The following is an 18,074-nucleotide window of genomic DNA, read 5'->3' on the forward strand; positions in this document are numbered from 1 at the left end:
AAAAGAGGAAGATGAAAGAACTCTTTATAAATCTTCAGACTGAGTGCACAGGTGCTCCACTCCAATAATTCATGAATACAAATCTAATTTGAGACATTTTTAACACTGCAAAAGCAAAAGTAAATTCGTGGTTTAAAATGTGAATGACAGCTGCCTGCAGCGAGCGTAGTTTATTTACGACAGAAAACGAGCCCGAGGAAATGATCTTTCAGAGGTATAAAATAAAATGTAAAGATGACACCAAATGTGCTCAGTCTGTCAGACTAAAGGTCACATTTATTTATTCCTTTTTTTAAATTCCATGCATTTGAAAATAATTTTGACATTTAACTATACGAAACACTATAACTGAAGGTTGATGTTTCAAATACAGCCAGCTACTAAACACAAACACCACAACAAGCAGCTGTGATGGTTCAGGCTCATCTGCTAAGGAGTCCTTGGTTAGACACTAGGCCAGCACCTTGCACTGGTGTGTGCACATGTGCATGTGACTAAGCTGTTTTGTACACTTGCAATGTTACAATGTTATCTAAGTGCAACCAAAGTTCGCACAAATAACAAAGTATCTGTCTTGGAAGGAAAATCAGACCCTGTATACGAGACACATTTTCCTCTGTTAACAGCTGCCACTGAGCAGCAGCTCTTGAGTAAGAAAAACTCAGCTGTGCCTGAGCTGAACAGTCCATTTGTTTAATTAAAAAAAAAAAAAGCACCAAAACAGGCGTGTGAAATTGCAGCAAAGATTCCTCCCATATTTGAATCATTAAAAGTAAAACTTGAAGCAACACATTTTTTTTCCTTGGGTAATATGATTTTACGAAGCAGAGGATTATCAGAAATAAAGATAACAATGCGAGTGTCACATAATCAGACAAAGGAGCCGTTTCAAGCCAAATTATTTGCATCAGACGCTAAAATTCATCCATCCATCCATCCATCCATTCGCTTCCGCTTATCCTTTTCAGGGTCGCGGGGGGTGCTGGAGCCTATCCCAGCTGTCATGGGGCGAAAGGCAGGGTACACCCTGGACAGGTCGCCAGTCTGTCGCAGGGCTAACACATAGGGACAGACAACCATTCGCACTCACATTCACTCGCACATTCACATCTAGTGGCAATTTGGATTATCCAATTAACCTATCCCCACAAGCTGCATGTCTTTGGACAGTGGGAGGAAGCCGGAGTACCCGGAGAGAACCCACGCAAACACGGGGAGAACATGCAAACTCCACACAGAAAGACCCCGGCCAAGTTGGAAAATGACAAAAAAGTAAAAAATACACTATAAAATCAGCAGGATATAAATCATGACATAGTAAAACTCATGGAAATTCAAATGCAACTAAAGATAAACTACCCCAATGGGAATGCTAATTTGATAATTAGATCCCTCGTTTGTTGACTTGAACATTTCTAAACAAAACCCAACGTATCCTGATGGTGTTCAGACACCACTGCAGGACAAAATGCAGGCACAGGCATCACAATAAAGAGCATTTATAAGAATGAAATGTCCACATCACCACATCAGCCAAAAATCACAATTAGTTGTGTAACTGTTCTTTTTGTATGTTTTTGATTCTCTACACACTTACAGTCTGAGTTGACCTCATTTGCCAAAAAGGACAAATTAACTTACAGATGAATGTGACAGAAAGCATTAATATTATTTATTTATTTGTATTTTCTACAGACATAACAAAAATATAACCTTTGTTGATTAATCTAACCCTCAACCACAATCATTCACCTTAGCTGTCTATAAAGCCAGCATATAAAGCCTTAAACGTCACCTTCCCACTCCTTAAATGCAAAAATTAAATAAGTCATCATAATGTCCCATTCGAAAGAAAGCAAGTGCAAACATCACAAGATGAAGTTCAAGTTCTCCAGCTAACAGCCAAAACATGTAGGAGAATAAAGATAAGGGGAAAATAATTTGAAAAAACCCACAGAGTCCGGGTATGATAGATCTTAAAATTCACAAATGCAGTCATCAAATAGACACCATGGATTGTATTTCATTGCTTATTGCTACTTGGCACAACACACGCCCACCAACAGAGCCCAGGACAATGTTTTAATGCAGGCCTGCTGATGCAGACAGTAAACGAGAACCATCTTAGAGAAACTTAGCCATGCTCATTATCCTCACAGTGTCAATCATCACATCAACAAAACTCGGCTAAAACTCTGCTTTTGTACTCCATCTTGAAATCTCCAGTAATACTTTTTTTTTTTTATAATAACAAAACAGCAAAATAAAAGCATTGAAAGGAGAAAGAGCCAGGAGACGAAGCTGAAATGATGGAACGGACTGAATAAAAAGTGCAGACGTGATGAATGGGGAGATGTGGGAAAGACAGACAAGCGAGGAGGTGAGAATGCGTTGATGTAATTGATGTGTGGACTCATTTAGACAGGTTTTCCATATGCTGTCAGTTCCAGCAGGACAGACTGCTTTTAAGGAATGAACTGTGTGAAAGACAAGTCGTTTGACCATGACGCTGGAATGTGTGCAACTGACAGTGTGTGTGCACGTGCGCTCATCTTTAAACGCATACCGGCATACACATACTATACGAACCAATGCAAACACACATCCCCAGGGGGTAAAAAGAGTGCATGTATGTCTTCACCGTGATGACTGCACTCGTCAGCACCGTGAATGACGCTCATTCTGGGCCAAACATCTGAAAAAACTCAGCAGAGGGGCTCACAGTGCTTAATGTTAACCTGCTAACATCAATCAAATTGATCGGATCAGTCTGTACCCTCGCTCGGCTTTTTGCGCCGATCGCATTTTCGCTCCAGCTACGAAATAAGAGTTGTTCTTTCAATTTTTACAATCATTACTTCTGACTGAGTTTTGCCATCTTAATACCTGCAACCAGTGAAGCTGCTTCCCTTAGTTTAACCATTTTCTACAAAGTGAATTTAGATAATCTATTCAAAATCTTCCAATTACAGAGTCGCTCTTTTTCCCTCACACTATAAAACCAATTTTCTAACATTCCTGCCTCTCATCCTTTCCGGCTCCTTGGTGTTAATACAGTGTAAATAGACCGGACAGTAATTGAGCAGCTCGCTGACAAGTGCTCCTGCAAAGTGAAGGATCAGGACAGAACACATGAGACTGAATTTCTCACGTTTGTAATCACAGTTTCACCTCATCCTTCCTTTTGATGCCACATTGCATGTGAGGGCTCACATGTCAGGTTGCATTCCTTGGACTGAAACACCAAATAAAAGGACATACCTTGCAATAAGTAGAATATATTCTATTCTGTGCGTATGCAGCAACATCAGCCGCTGCTCTGAGTGGTCAAAGTCCTAGCCCCGCCTTCAAACCAGCCATTTCAAAAGCACTGAGATTATGTGCCACAGTCTTCGACCCTAGAGTGCCTAGCTTTGGTTCATTTGATTTGAAAGAAATAATCACATAGCTACTGCAGACGTTTAGTTCCCATTAATATGGTCATACTGAATATCACATAGTCACATATGGTATCGCGAGATCTGCACTGACCTACATCAATGGTTCTCAAATGTTTTCTACCATGTCCTACTTTAGTATCTGAAAGAGGTGAACGCTCCACAACCCACAGTTTAATTAATCATGTAAACAAATAGCTTTTGTGATCACTGCAAAAGATTTATTTAACAAACTCAACATTTTTCACCTGGCCATCAAGAACACATCTGCAACGCTTTGCTATCCAACCAGTGTGCCCTACTTGAATGTAAATCCTGCAATAAACATAAACCTGTGACTTGCAGCAGAGTCAAGACACTGCAGTTGGCAGCAGCAGCAGCATTTTCAGACGCTCCAAGTTTAGATTCAGCAGTTAAAGCATTAGTGCGGTATTCCTGCACGAGTTTTACACTGACATGCAGCTTCCATGTGGCATTTTTCCTTTGCACTACTCATTTTTAAAACCTAATGTACCCAACAAATCTGCCTTGTGCCTCGAACACACAGACTTCAGGGCTCCAGAAGATGTACTTTGGTTAAGTGGTACTACCACTAGTTTGCAACATTCAAAGATGCCAAAAAAAAAAAAAAAAAAAAAAAAAAACAGAAAAGAAAAAAGTGACCAGGAGTAACAACTACAGGAGGCAAAGTCTAAGGGAAATAACACCTCCTGTCCAGCTGAATACAACTCAGACTTTAAATCAAAGTTTAAAAGGGAGCAATGGATTTCAGACTGAATATTGTTACAAAGCCGCTTAACACAAACCCATCGACACTTTTCAATACCCGTCCTAATATCTCACTTTAAAAGCTGCATTTTCCCGCCGTCTTTGACTTGACTTTTCACAGCTTTTCATTTAGTGCTTTTAACAGCGCCTCATGTCTTTGCATGTGCACCTGTGTGCCTGCACACGAGCTGTACCCATTAGCTGTGCGTTATTGCACCCTGTCATGCTAATTGATGAGTGGTTCAGCCTTGTTGTGATATCCTCCTTTTCCCAGCTGTTGCTCAGCTTTTTGTTGGCCTCATCTATTAAGGCCTTACATGTCTTGTTGTCACGTCAATCTTGTGTATTCTTTATTTGAATCCACTACCCCCCCAACCCTCATATACTTCTCATCAAAATATCTTTTGTCTTTTGCCAGGCTGTCATTTTAATAAGAATATTACTCTTAACTGACCTGCTTGGTTGAGTGATGAGTGGTTTGCAGACTGAAAGGCAGCAGTAAAGACAAAAGATAAATGCGCGAGCCCCCCCACCCCCCCCATTATCATTACATCTTGAACTCTGGCACACACACATACACACCACATACATCCTTCTACTGATCAGCAGATCAGAAGCGGCATGTTAAACCTCTGTGTAGCAGAGGGCCCTTGTAAAAAGAGTCTGGGGCACCAGTGACGATTGTTTTGAAAAGCACTCAACTGAAAAGCATTTTGGGATGACAGTCGGTCGACTGAAATAGCACCTGTGGAGGAACACACCACTGTCAGAGCTGGGGGGTGGCGGGGTGACATACACACAACATGTCCACAAGGCACTTGAGCACACACACACAAGTTTGCAAAACTCTTTCACGAACACAGCCTCGCACACGCAAAGATGCATAAAAGATTTACAGGCTCTCTTCTGCTACCGTGAAGTTATATCTGCACACACCTCCGTACACACCCACAGAGACCGAAAGTCCTTCTTTCACTAAAATGATTTCACTTGCACGCAAGAATTCACGAGCACAGAGCACAGAGCACAACACACACACACACACACACACACACACACACACACACACACACACACACACACCTGTCCTGGCAGATGCCATAGCTGTGTTCTCATGTCTGCCATCGGGAAGGTCAATCTGTTGTAAAGCTGTGACTGATTTAATACAACCGGCCAAGATCACAAACGCCGACACTGATTGAAAATAACTCAACAATGACAACAATCCTCCTGCTGTCCGCTCAATTATAATACTGTACTTTAATAGCAGGAAAAGGCGCATCCTGGTATGTCACTGCATTTTCTCAGCCAAGTTTTTAATACATTGTCAAGTAAATAAGCAATATAATGGCAGATACACAAGAGCAGCAGTGAAGCCAGACTTTTTATTACTTTTATTTATTTTATTTATTTTTTTTAAATGGGGGTGCAATACAGCTGTCATGAAGACAAAAAAAAAAAAAAAAAAAAAAAAAAGTAGTGAAAATTATTGTGGCCAATAATTAAATCATGATTATCATGAATTTAAATGATTATTCATGCTTTTGAAATCTACACCAAATCAAATCTATGGCTCTATCGAATAGAGTGAGCGCCTGGGGAATAAAGCAACAGTCAGAGGGACTTACTAACTTTTGAAAGATGCTAGACCGTCGAAGTACTCAACTAAATATGCCACTGGTTGGTGGGGAGTGAATTTGAGAAAGAAATGGTTCCCAAAAAGCAAAGCAAAGGAAAAAAAAGCACTGGCATGCAACAAAATGTGGAATAATGATGATTTAATCTCAAATATCTGGTTTTACTAATCACTAAAAGTAGGGGTGCAACGATACACAAAATTCACGGTTCGGTTCGGTTCGGTTTGATACTTTGGTGTCACGGTTCGATATTTTTTCGATACAAAAAAATGTTCATGCATTTTTAATTTGTCATTTATTAAAATTATAAATATATATTTTAACTCAAAAGTACAGTTTTTAAATTTAACCCTAACCCTTGTGGGTGTTTTTTATTTTGACAGCGAATGCGCACCTGCGGACCACTTATGTGCAGCCCTGGTTATTTAGCTCATCATATCGCAGCCACAGAAATTCTTTTGTCCATGAAACCATAAAGCTGCACTTTCTTTTTGCCTTATAGTCTGATTTGTCATAACTTCTCCGTTTTGTGGTAAGCTTTTCTTTGGCTGTCACTTCTTCACCCTGACCTGTCTTATTTGGCTCAGCAGAACTGAAATGCTTTTACACACTCACTCACATAAGCTCAGCGATTCTCTGCGCGATCAACCTCTCACATGTTTAAAGCTTGCTGCGTCATGTTTGCATAGTAAGCTAACGATTAATAAGACGATGTCAGAGGAATTGGTGCGCAAATTATCATCACTCACAGATCAGTGCTGTCGCTCTCTATACACAGTTCGCACGATTGCAAAGTGAAAGCAAAAAAACAAGCGCAAATTCAAACGCGATTTCAATATGTCACATATTGACAGTGGCTCACCGATGCCAATGACATAATTACCCAGCTACATTTCTGAAAGAATGCAAAAGCATTGACATATATTTTTCCTACAATAGCCCGACGGGCAGGGAAGAGATAGATTTTGGTAGCCCGACTGAAAAAAATCGCTAGCTTCGGGACGTCGGGCTAGCGATATTGCAAGCCCTGTATCTGATTGAGGAATCACTCATCTTTGGAAAAGAGAGTATTTTACAGAGAAATGTCTCTTTCCAAAATAAAAGCTATACTATCCGCTTCTTCTGGGCTATATTCTCAGCAGCATAAGGAGAATCATGTGCTAACAGCGGTCTAAATGACTCGGCTAAAGTTAGTAGCATGCTTGCTTTTTTTTGTCTGCTTCCACTTGTCTTTGCACTAGGATGATGTCGGCGTAAATGTGCAGTCATATTCGTTGTGTTCCCACTAGTGCTTTCAGGTTAATCTCGTTGAAACGACCTTAACGCCACAACACGGCAAATCTCCGTTAACGAGCTACCGCCGATCGCTCCGTGCATGGGGCTAGACGGCCAACACGTTAACGAGCTAACTGCGCTAACACACTAGTTCCCACCAATGTAATTGAGCATTGCATGGCACATCCAACATACTGTTTTACTTTAGTCCATGACTGGCTTACCTTCAGGGTCATACGTCACATGAAAACCAAAATAATTCCAAACGCCAGATCTGAATGAGGTTCAATTTGCTTGTTGCAAGGAGAGCTTAACTTCTGTCTCGCTAGCTTGCCCTGCGCTCTTCCTTCTGACTATGCTGTCTGTGTTGAGCGCTCAGTGGATCTGCGCTGGACAGTGCAGCCTAGGCGGAGTAGTCGAACGCAGATTCACTGAGCACTCAACACAGACAGCATCGTCAGAAGGAAAATTGATAAAATAAATTACAAATGTTGTATTGTTCGATACATATGCGTACCGAACCGAAAGCACTGTATCGAACGGTTCAATATCGATACGAATATCGTTGCACCCCTAACTAAAAGCTAACACTATAAATAAATTCAACTCACTCCACAGGGTAAATAGTAATGCTCTTTTTGGGGGTCAGTCACTATAATTATTGATGATTTAGTATTGTTATTATGAATTATTTACTACTATTATTAATACTAATTATTACTCAGTATGGCTGCCATTGATTTAGAACAAAGTCACTAAAATGAATTTTAAAAACTTGTGCTACTGAAGTTAATCTTTTTTAAAATGTTAAAAGCTGCGTTTGAAAAGACTCAAAATGTGGTTCTTCTTTATGTAAAATTTAAATAGCTGCTCACTCATAAAACATGTTTATGTGGGAACAAAATCCATAGAATAAATAATTCTGAGGGAAAACAAACCCTTATTTAGTTTATTAGTATTTATATAGAACTTTTCAAAATAAAGTTATAAAGTAAACAAATAAATTCAAATGCACGCCAGATGAATCCATTATCAATTATAATCTCTGCCATAAGCTCATTCTCACATGGCCTCATTAGCAGGTGTTACGAAGTCGCCGTTTAAACTCTGAGCCCCTGCGCGGTCCACCGTCCGCCCTCACAGACACGCTATTGATGCCAGAATAGCAGCGCTGCTCCCATGTGACTATTTGTTAAGTCCACTCCTATCAAGAGAAAAGCCCACTCTTTAAAAGGACTACAGGATCATGGAAACATCGCAGCCCTCATTTCCCCAAACGCACCGGCGGAGTAGGCAGGCTTATGTATTCTTATGTCTAATTCAGGGAAATGTAAAAATGACCACTGTGATTCTGAAACCCTCAATGAAAGAAATGAGGGCAACAGTATTTACTCACATGACATCAGAGCATGCAGTCTGACAGATGCGACCACAAATGAGACGTGATAGGTTGGTTCAGGTATTTCTGTGTCTAATTCTGGGAACTGATTTGTGATTCTTGAGACAAGAGAGATGATACAGAAGCAGAACAAGGGACACCAGGGGCAACAATATTTACTTAGACTTCATTACGAGCACATGCACCCTTGCACACACGTACGTACGGGAGAGGGTTTAACCTAAACCAAACTCTGACCTCTCTGCACCCTCAGCTCCGTTACAGAAGCCAGCTTCTATCTTCACTCTGCATGCCAGCCAATAATGTCAACTACGAGCTCCTGTCAGGCTGTTTTTAAACACAAGGACAGAGACTCAATTACAGCAGAATGGCTTTTAGGAGTCACCCTCCATCCGGAGAGACACACACCTGCTAATGGTTGTCAGATTTGCAGGCAAAAGGGTCAAAGGTCAAACCAATCTGCGATCCGCAACAATAAGCAGCTTCCCTCGGCCTGCGCTGTGAACATCACTCGATTAGGACGACGTAAACACACCATCATGCAAGAGAAGCAGGCCAAACTAAACAATTGAGAATTTTAAAAAGCGAGCTTCTGATTTCATAAACACAAATTAAATTCAAGTACAGACTCTTTGCCATTTCAAGTGACTAGAAACATTAACAATAACACAGGTCAACAAAGGAAAAATCATGTAGTTGTTCTAAACCTGCAGCTGATTCGTCATCCCTAAGCAGGTTTGCGGAAACCTTTCCCCCCCAAATTAAAATCTCCTCATTTAGTGGATGAATTCGGAGATCCAGCAGCCTGTGGCCAAAAAAAATCTTTCTGGTGTGACAGATGCATTTATCAACCCATTAACAAAAAATAAATAAATAAAATTAAAAACGAAATAATCACATGTGTGCAAGCTGTCTGTCTGTGTCATACAACCATTTCTCTGCACCCAAATGCTCTCTGGCGAACATACAAAAGAACCCAAAATAACGCTGAGGGAGTGAGGGGGACATCAATCTGTGGAGGACCCTTGACTGTGTAATCCTAAACCTTCACCTTCCTCTTAATACCCATCATCCCCCCCTTTAATACCCACACATACCAGGACAGAACAGGGCCACAACAAATGGTCCCGACAAAGGGCAGAGTTCGGCCAGTAGCACTTGTGCACGCACACACAGATGGGTAGTAGTAACACACACACACACACACACACACACACACACACACACACACACACACACACACACGATAGATGACATACCCAAGGAAGACGCACAAGAATCAGGAGGAGATGTAAGTGGGGGGCTTTCCCCTCCTAAGTTGGCAAATTTGATCAGAAGGTCCACAGCCAAGGGTCTGTCAACCCCCATCTAAGCCCAGGGCTGAGACACTGCCGTGGCCTGCAGCCTGAGCCATCCGGCCACACTGGGGGGTTAGGCCTCATTTTAAAACGAGAGCGAGAGAAAGATGAGAGCCGGGCCAATCAATAAATACAGAGAACACATGAACATTCACTCTGGACACTCATCCAAACAGATGAAGGGAACGCAGGGGCGCGAGAGGAGGGTGGATTTACACTGTGGACAGAGTGGTGATCAGTGTACATGTTACAATTACAAAAATAAAAAGCCTCCTAAATCATGAGATGAAAGTGGAGTGCAAATGTGACGATTAAAATGGGGGTGGGAGTGCAAATGGCAATGCCCACAAATACACTAGAAATCCAGTTATAAATGCCAGCTGGCTTTTCTGGCTCGCTGCAGTCGGAAACTACCGAGAACTACTCGGCTTGCCTCCTGTTAACTTTAGGACTCTGTACAATTCAGTAAAACAGACACATTTGGTTCGTACTACTGCTGATCTGCTGCTTTTCCTTGACGAGCATACGATGCTCAAGTGCTGGAAAAACTGTCCTACAAAAATCCTATTTTAGATGCTATAAGATTTATACACACACACACACACACTTATATACAAGTAAAACTGACAAAAAGTAAATTTCAAAGAATATCTTCCACAGCATGTTGCCTTATTATCAGCAGGCTGGTGCTGAAGCCACACGCTCTCCAAACACACAAGCTGCTATATAAATAGAGTTGTGGTAGGATCATAGATACAAAGTAAACAAAACACTAAGATTGTGTGAAGTGGGATCTCCTGCTTCATCAGCAAGCCGAGGTACGTGTGTGTACACCGCACACTGACTGATGACCTTTTTGACGCACGTCTCTCTGTAGTGTACTGAAGTCCTACATCCAATTTGCTTACAGCCTCCTCGCCACACAGGACAACTTGAGAAGTTTTAGAAAACTTTGGAGGAAATTTTAGTTTCCAACAAACCTGCAAAGCATCTGAATCACTATTAGTATAAACACTCAGCTGACACATTATTAAGTACACCTTGATAAACCCAATGCAGTCTAATGAGACATACCACCAGTATAACCTTCTGTATAAAGGCTTATAATGTTCAGCAACTGTGTAAGGATAACTGTAGAGTAGTAAGGTATTTGATCCTGGCAAATGTATTTGTGTCACATTGTGATGCTTGGAGGTTGACTTCATACTTGGGTGGCTGTAGCTCAGGATGTAGGGACTTTACTAACTGAAAGGTGGGCCGTTCAATGCCTGGCTGCTCCCATCTGCATGTCTAAGTAAGATACAGAACCTCAAGTTGCTCCTCTGATGCGTTCATGAAAATGTGAATGTTAGAAAGCACCACTTAGGAAGAAAAAAGTGCTGGGGTGACTGAGGCGTGTTGTATAAAACGCTTTGAGTAGAGTAGAAAAGCGCTACATAAGAACAAGCCCATTTACCGCTGAACATACTAATTAGAGTAATAATTATTAATAATACTAATTAAGGAATAATCATTTCATTGAGGAGTAACTGCAACAGATAATCAGGTAAAAATCAGGTAACCAAGCGACTCTTCAATAACAGTAATTTATGTTTTTATGCTTTATTTTGATAGGACGGGTGGAAGAAGCCTGGGGCAGACGCGCATGACTCGCACCAGGCCTCGAGGACGGTTCGATATTCCGTGGCAAACGGGTCAGTCGACCAAACCTAATCTACACCCTGCCCTCTTCTCAACACTGAGGATACAGCCATCTACACAAAGTACCACAAACAGTATTAAATATGGGCATAGCTTCAGGATAAAAAACAAAAATAAAAATAAACCTGCATTTGAAATGAAAACACTCTTCAAGGCTTCAGAAACCAATCGCTGTAGCTACCTCCATCTTTTATACTGACCGTAACAAGGACTCGCCACCGTCAGTGTGAGCTCCATATGGGGGCAAAGGAGTCCCAGATTCAGATATAGATTGGGATGATGTCTGCTCAGCTCTTAATGGTAATCCTGTTAACATGCTATGGATAATGGGCAACAAAAATGCTCCATTTCTGTGCGGACATGATGAAAATGTTTTGTTCATGAAGCACAAAAAACAAAAACAAAACATCTTTTATATACACATCAGTTGTTGTTAGACTTTTTCAAAAGCAAGGACAATTTCACATCCTTCCAGTCCCACCATTACAAAAGAGCTCCAGCTGCATCATTTTACTGTTACACCACTTATGCTTCACAGGTTTTTAATACAGCCTTGGTTAGATATGTATAATCCCATTATGTATGATGCGAACTCCCTTTTGCTTCAGGGACATTGGACATCAGTATCTGTATTCTCAATGTACCCAATCGAATCTGTTCTAGTGAAACCTTCTTACTTCCAGGCACCAGCAGAGTGATCAGCTTGAAGGTGTAGCATATAACTATCTTAATGTGACTCACTAATGGTGACATCTGTGTCAGCATTTTCTCCAACTAAATTTGGATTTCTGGCCCTCCTGTGATAAATAACTTTGAGGTTTCAGTTTTTATACAACAAATAAATCAACAAGAAAGGTTGTGAAAATAGCTGCTAGCTGTAAGTCTATTCCACATGATTAAATTAGGGCTTCTAAATCTAGCAACACGGGCAAGAGCAAAGCCTTCGAATAATGGAAATCTAGTCTACTCCTTACACGAGAATGGTGATGCTTCCCGGATTATGTAAAGCAAGCAGGAGGTACAAATGTAAATGAACCCATCTACCTCAGGCTGTTGATAAATACGAACTACAAGATATAAGCGGTGAAGTGTTGAGGGACAGAAACTCCCACCTGCAGCAGCAAATCCAATACACAACTTTAACAATGTAGCTCTGTCAGCTGAACAACAAGCATGACTGGAGGCCCAAACGGACTGACAAAATAACAAACACGCACAGTGAGTTACTGCCCTGCCCTCTATTAGGGAGCACAATGAGTGTGTAAGGGGATCTTAATGAAGGACTCCCCTGAGGCAAAGCCTGATGCCTCTGCTGAGGACTTGTACTGTTAGAGCTCATTAAATGAACATGAGTACTACCACTGACATAGTGGGAGAGTGTGAGTGTGTGTGTGCTCGTGTGTGTGTGTGTGGGGTGTTCAGTTACAATACCAGCTTTAGCTGTTTATGTCATGCAGTACACATGCATCTTTGCACCAATTTATTGAGCGTGCATGCCACTGTCATTCCATTTGTGTGTTGAAAGAAGTGCTTACACAATGAGACTTTAAATGGAGAGTGTTAGATTCAAGAGTGCCCGTGGCATTCTGTTATTGGAAAATACTTGCATAGTGTCACTGATATCACCGAAAATAAGGAAAGTCTCTTATTCTGACTAAATGAAATTGAAGATGTAATCATATTTGGGAGACAGAAAAGGGCACAGGGTGTGGGAGAAACAAAGACATTTGTAGAAACAAATGTGAGTCAGGATAAAGCAGAAAACAAATGACAAGTCAAAGAAAATAGGCCAGAGTAAGGAGTGTTGCACAGTGCTGAATATAATGTAGCAGTGCCCTCTTGTGGATGAACGTTGGACTGTTCTTTACACTTTTCAAAAGAAAGTAGGATAAACTTGTATTTAATCAGTCTCAGTGTATTTGGTGCCTTTTATAGATCCAGATACTGCTCTAAAAACAAAGCTTTACAGCTAAAACGCTCGAGGTCCACATAGCCTTTAAAGTCAGCAGTGTGTTTGTGTACTCACCTCCCTACCCTTGTGTGTAACCAGGGCAGCAAGTGGCTTGGCGTAAAAGCGGCTGTAGCTGAATCCCAGGCAACCGTACATACTGTTAGCAGTCAGCTTCAGAGCCTTCTGACGGATGTCGTACTGAGGGACAAAAATATTCCAATGGGAAAACCGGCTAAAATGAGTGCAGCGCAGCAAAATATTCAACAACAGATTTAATTAATCCGATATGATATGGTGTGGCGCTTTCCATCAGTCTCATCTAAGTTTCTGCCATTTCTTAGGTACACTGTTTTATACACTGCACTGATTTTTATATATTATTACATATTGTTTTTCATTTATTGAGTATGTGTGCAACTTTAGCCGTCTTTCCATTAGTACCTACTCGGATCGACTTGCCAGGGCTTGACTCGGATAGTCTGGTTTTGCATAACAATTGAATACCACCCAATGTGCTTGGTTGTTGTTATAGCAACACGTCTGAGCATCCCGTGACGTAATTAGTATGCGACACGAACGCTATAACAAAGGTGGACATCGAGGCGACGATAAACCTGCTGCTCCGTCTGTGACTTTTCGTCCGACTTGGGGACCACGGCGTTGTTTCTTGTAGCCATTTCCCTCGTTGCTGGGGTGGTTTTGAATTTCGTAAACAAGACGCCACTGATTGGCTGATCAGTGGCGTCTTGTTTACAAGTCTGATGACGTCACATTTCAGTACCTGCTTGTAGGGCTGCTCGATTATGGCAAAAATGATAATCACGATTATTTTCACTGAAATTGAGATCACGATTATTTGACGATATTTATTTAACCCTTTAAGACCTACTATGGAACCAAGTCCACCAGAGCTTATATTATTTTTATTTTTTTTTTACATGTTGTAGTGCCATTTGTGGGAGCATTTCAAGTTGCTATACATCAATACAACTGTTATAGCCCATATTTTAATAATATGTATGCATTAAGTCCATAGTAATTACATAAATTGCAAAAAAGTGCAATAAACTACAAAAAAAATTGAAAATCGCTTTTGTTTTGTTTACATATATTTCTACTTGGAGAAATTTAAGAGGTTTATCCCTCAAAACTTTAAATACAATAAAGTTGCAAAAAATAGTTTCCCACCACAGGAAATTTATTTTGAGTGTCTTCATAGTTTTATTTTGGAGATACACCAATTTTTATATACTGCAGGAAAAACAAAAAACAATCCTATGATGCAAATTTGCAAAGAAAACAGCATGTGCATCATTTCACTGTGGGAAGTGTTACGAACAGCTGATAGGAACGGCAAAGCGTGTTTCTGGAATATTATGTTTTTGTTCCTGCAAGCGCTTTTTATGCAATTTTTGCAAAGCTTTATGTGGAAGGAAACCGTGACCGAGGACAAGCTGATGGCATAAGATGTAAGTACAACTCCTCCGGTTTCATATGCAAAACAAATTATTGCGCTAGCTTACACGGTTCAGGTTCTACAGGGATTTAAAAATAGTTACGCAAAACGGAGCGTGCTGCTCTGACCGGCTTTAAAGGGTTAACAATGACTTTAAAAAAATAATATAAAATAGTGTGCAACACCACTGAAGTTTTTTTTTTTTTTAAACTCTCTTTTCAACCAACGGCAGTCACTCTCCAAATAACTTCTGCTTAGCTTTCCGAGCTTCCCTCGGGTCTTCTTAATCAGCGGTCTCCAACCTTTTTTGCGCCACGGACCGGTTTATGCCCGACAATCCGGTTGTTCAGTCTGACGTCACTAGCCGTGTCTGGGTCTAAACTCCGCTGCAGGTCCATATATCAAACGATCACTATGGCATTACTGAGAGTTGAAAAACTGTCTAAAGTCTTTCATCTTTAATAAAATGATCAGTGTTCTGCTCTACCAGGTGTAACAATTGAGTTTAACATCCAGGCATCCATGAAAACGGAATTTATGACATTTAACGGAGTTAGAAGTTAGCAGGGAGTTAGCTCGCTAGCTTCTATCTAAATACAATATAGCATGTCCTGACTGCGGGGTTTTGGAAACAAATTAAAACGTACAGCTCTGTTATCACTTCCAGCATAAATGAAGACAGAAAACTAAACAGCAGTGACGTTTGTAGTGTTACTGAAGTTGGGCTAGCTGGTATATAATGATGTGCTACGTGACCACTAGCGACACAGCTATGTTAGCATAATATAAACAAGCTAACTTTTTTTCCACTCGATAAAAGTTAACGTGAGTGTTCTCGGTGGTCAGGAACAAATGTAATCGCATGGCAGGATGCTGTAAAAGGACCAAACTTCAGCCAGGAGAACAACTGAGATAATCCATCCACAATACGAGGTTAGTCATTCATATACTGCTGCATGGGCTGGGCTGTAGTTACATCCTAAGGTTTTAAAAACTGAGCTTAAATAAATGATTAGCGGTAATAAAAGCCGAGGGAGGTCAACAGTGATCACTGACTGTTTTAGAAGCTTTGAGATTAAATAGAAGAAAATACATAACATTAAACATGTTAACAACACAAAAGCCATATTAAACGCAGACTACTTTAGACCCGGAAGTAGGATTCGTCGCGTCATCACTGAACAACCGGATATTTTCACGGACCGGCCTTTAAGGTGTCGCGGATAAATGAGGGAGGGGCTAATAATCGGCTCAGTCATTTTTAATGATCGTTGAAAGCCCAGATCGTAATCGTGATTAAAATTCGATTAATTGAGCAGCCCTACCTGCTCGGATCGCTTTGGAGCCCTTGTCAGAGCAGGGGGTACCAGGTACTATGACCTAATGGAAAACCGTGGTGAGTCGATCCGAGTAGGTACCAATGGAAAAAAGACTTTTCATTCACGAAAGACGTCACATGCAATAACAATAAAGCTTCTCTGTTCTATTCTGACACCAGCTCACAAATACCACCCCTACCGCTAGTGTGTGTTCACGTGTGTACCTGCAGGTAGAGATCTGGGTTGATGTCTTGCTGTTTCATGAGCCCTTTGACCTGCTTACGCCGTTCAACCAGCTTCCTGATTTCCTTGGGCAGGATTCCCATTTCTAGGTTAGGATCTGGAATCTCGGGAATTTCCTCTGGGTCATCCACCTGTTGCCATGAAAACACAAGTCAAAAGTGTGTAAATGAATTGAATCTCGAATCCGAAGCATTTAGCATTAACGTAGCTGGACAACAGGCTCAACCTATAAACACAACTTGTGACCAGTTTTTGAACACTACCTCTTTCTTCTTCTGGGAGTTCTGAGCCTCCCTCTGCACGGTGGTGAAGCAGATGTTGAACTCTTGGATGATTGAAGGATACAGACTGTTGAAGTCAAGCAGCAGCACAAACTTATCATAGAAACCTAAAAATGAGAAGAAGAGAGTTAAAATAATTGCGTAAACATGAAAAAACAAGGTGAGTAAATACATTTTTTTAGACATGCCCAGTGCTTACCAACTTTAGGATCCAGCACCAAACCTCCAGCATAGGCTGCCTTCTTCTTCCTCTTGCCTTTGCCTGCATCCACATCATCTTCGCCTTCAGCCTGGAAAAAAAGAAAAAAATAGAAGGAGCTTTATTTCAATTAACTAATTTGGAAAAAACAAAAATTCAGCTGCGTGTGTTATTTGGCTGCATCTTCACCGTCTCGAGCTGTGCTTTTTTGAAAGAAGGTTTGTCAGGGACGATGTAGTCTTTCTCGTGGAAGGCATGAAGCAGCAGGAACTCGTTCCTCTCAGAGCGGCCTCCCATCAGAGTACGAGACTGCGGAGACAAAGCAGGGAGAAAAACTCATTTTCCAGGACATTTTCTGTCACATACGGCGATTAGAGCTTCCAGAACAAGATGTCAAAAAAGGATTTTTTTTTTTTTGCCTCAAAGAAAATGGGAAAACATGTTGGTTTGGACTTGAAACAAGTCGGTTAAAAACACGAATGAATGAAGGCAGAAGTTTGAAAGAATAATAGTTTTGTGAAGTAAAACTGATGTCTTTGTCAGACAAGTGTGAGTGGATTGTGACAGCATTTTTAGTTGTTTTTACTGATATCAGCATTATAAAAATTTTAAAAAGTAGATAAAAGATTGGAGAAAAACCCGTCAACCCATGTTACGAGTGCTGACATTGTATAATCTGCCCACCAGAGGGCACACTGCAACTTCCCTGTTGGAAACACACACATTTGGACCGAAGAGCTGATCCAAGCAGAGCTGAGTAAAACGGAAATGAGTAAATAAACAAGTAAAAATAACAAACGTTGGGAGTGGGAAGTCTGTTTACTGTATTGTGTGTCCAAAAGACAAAAGGAAAAAAAAATTATATATTAGCCGATAAATTCGAATGTCATATTTTTAATCGCTCTTAAAAAAAAGCTAAAATATTGGATATCAGTTGGTCTATAGTCACTGTAAATCTGCCTCAACTCAATAATCAGAAAGGCAGAAAGACTACGGTGTGATCGCCCTGAAATACATGTTTGCTATTTTAGCTGAATCAAGCTGGATACC

At 40.8% G+C, this 18,074-nt stretch overlaps 1 protein-coding gene across 2 annotated transcripts in view; it reads right to left on the bottom strand.

Moving 5' to 3' along the window:
- The window catches only part of pola1 (polymerase (DNA directed), alpha 1), a 66,568-nt gene that overhangs the window by 38,768 nt on the left and 9,726 nt on the right, over positions 1–18,074 (bottom strand). For both annotated transcript variants that reach the window (XM_086306086.1, XM_086306085.1), the window contains exons 22-26: positions 17,214–17,333; positions 17,025–17,115; positions 16,808–16,932; positions 16,526–16,675; positions 13,602–13,724 (exon numbers count right to left, since the gene is read on the bottom strand). In XM_086306086.1, the coding sequence (XP_086162212.1) occupies positions 13,602–13,724; positions 16,526–16,675; positions 16,808–16,932; positions 17,025–17,115; positions 17,214–17,333 (609 nt within the window). The remainder of the gene's footprint in view (positions 1–13,601; positions 13,725–16,525; positions 16,676–16,807; positions 16,933–17,024; positions 17,116–17,213; positions 17,334–18,074) is intronic.

The sequence above is a fragment of the Aulonocara sp. 'chitande type north' Nkhata Bay genome, linkage group LG9 (assembly GCF_057382095.1).
Source record: "Aulonocara sp. 'chitande type north' Nkhata Bay isolate Kocher_YH1m ecotype deep benthic linkage group LG9, A_spYH_male_GT1.1, whole genome shotgun sequence".
Taxonomy (NCBI): domain Eukaryota; kingdom Metazoa; phylum Chordata; class Actinopteri; order Cichliformes; family Cichlidae; genus Aulonocara; species Aulonocara sp. 'chitande type north' Nkhata Bay.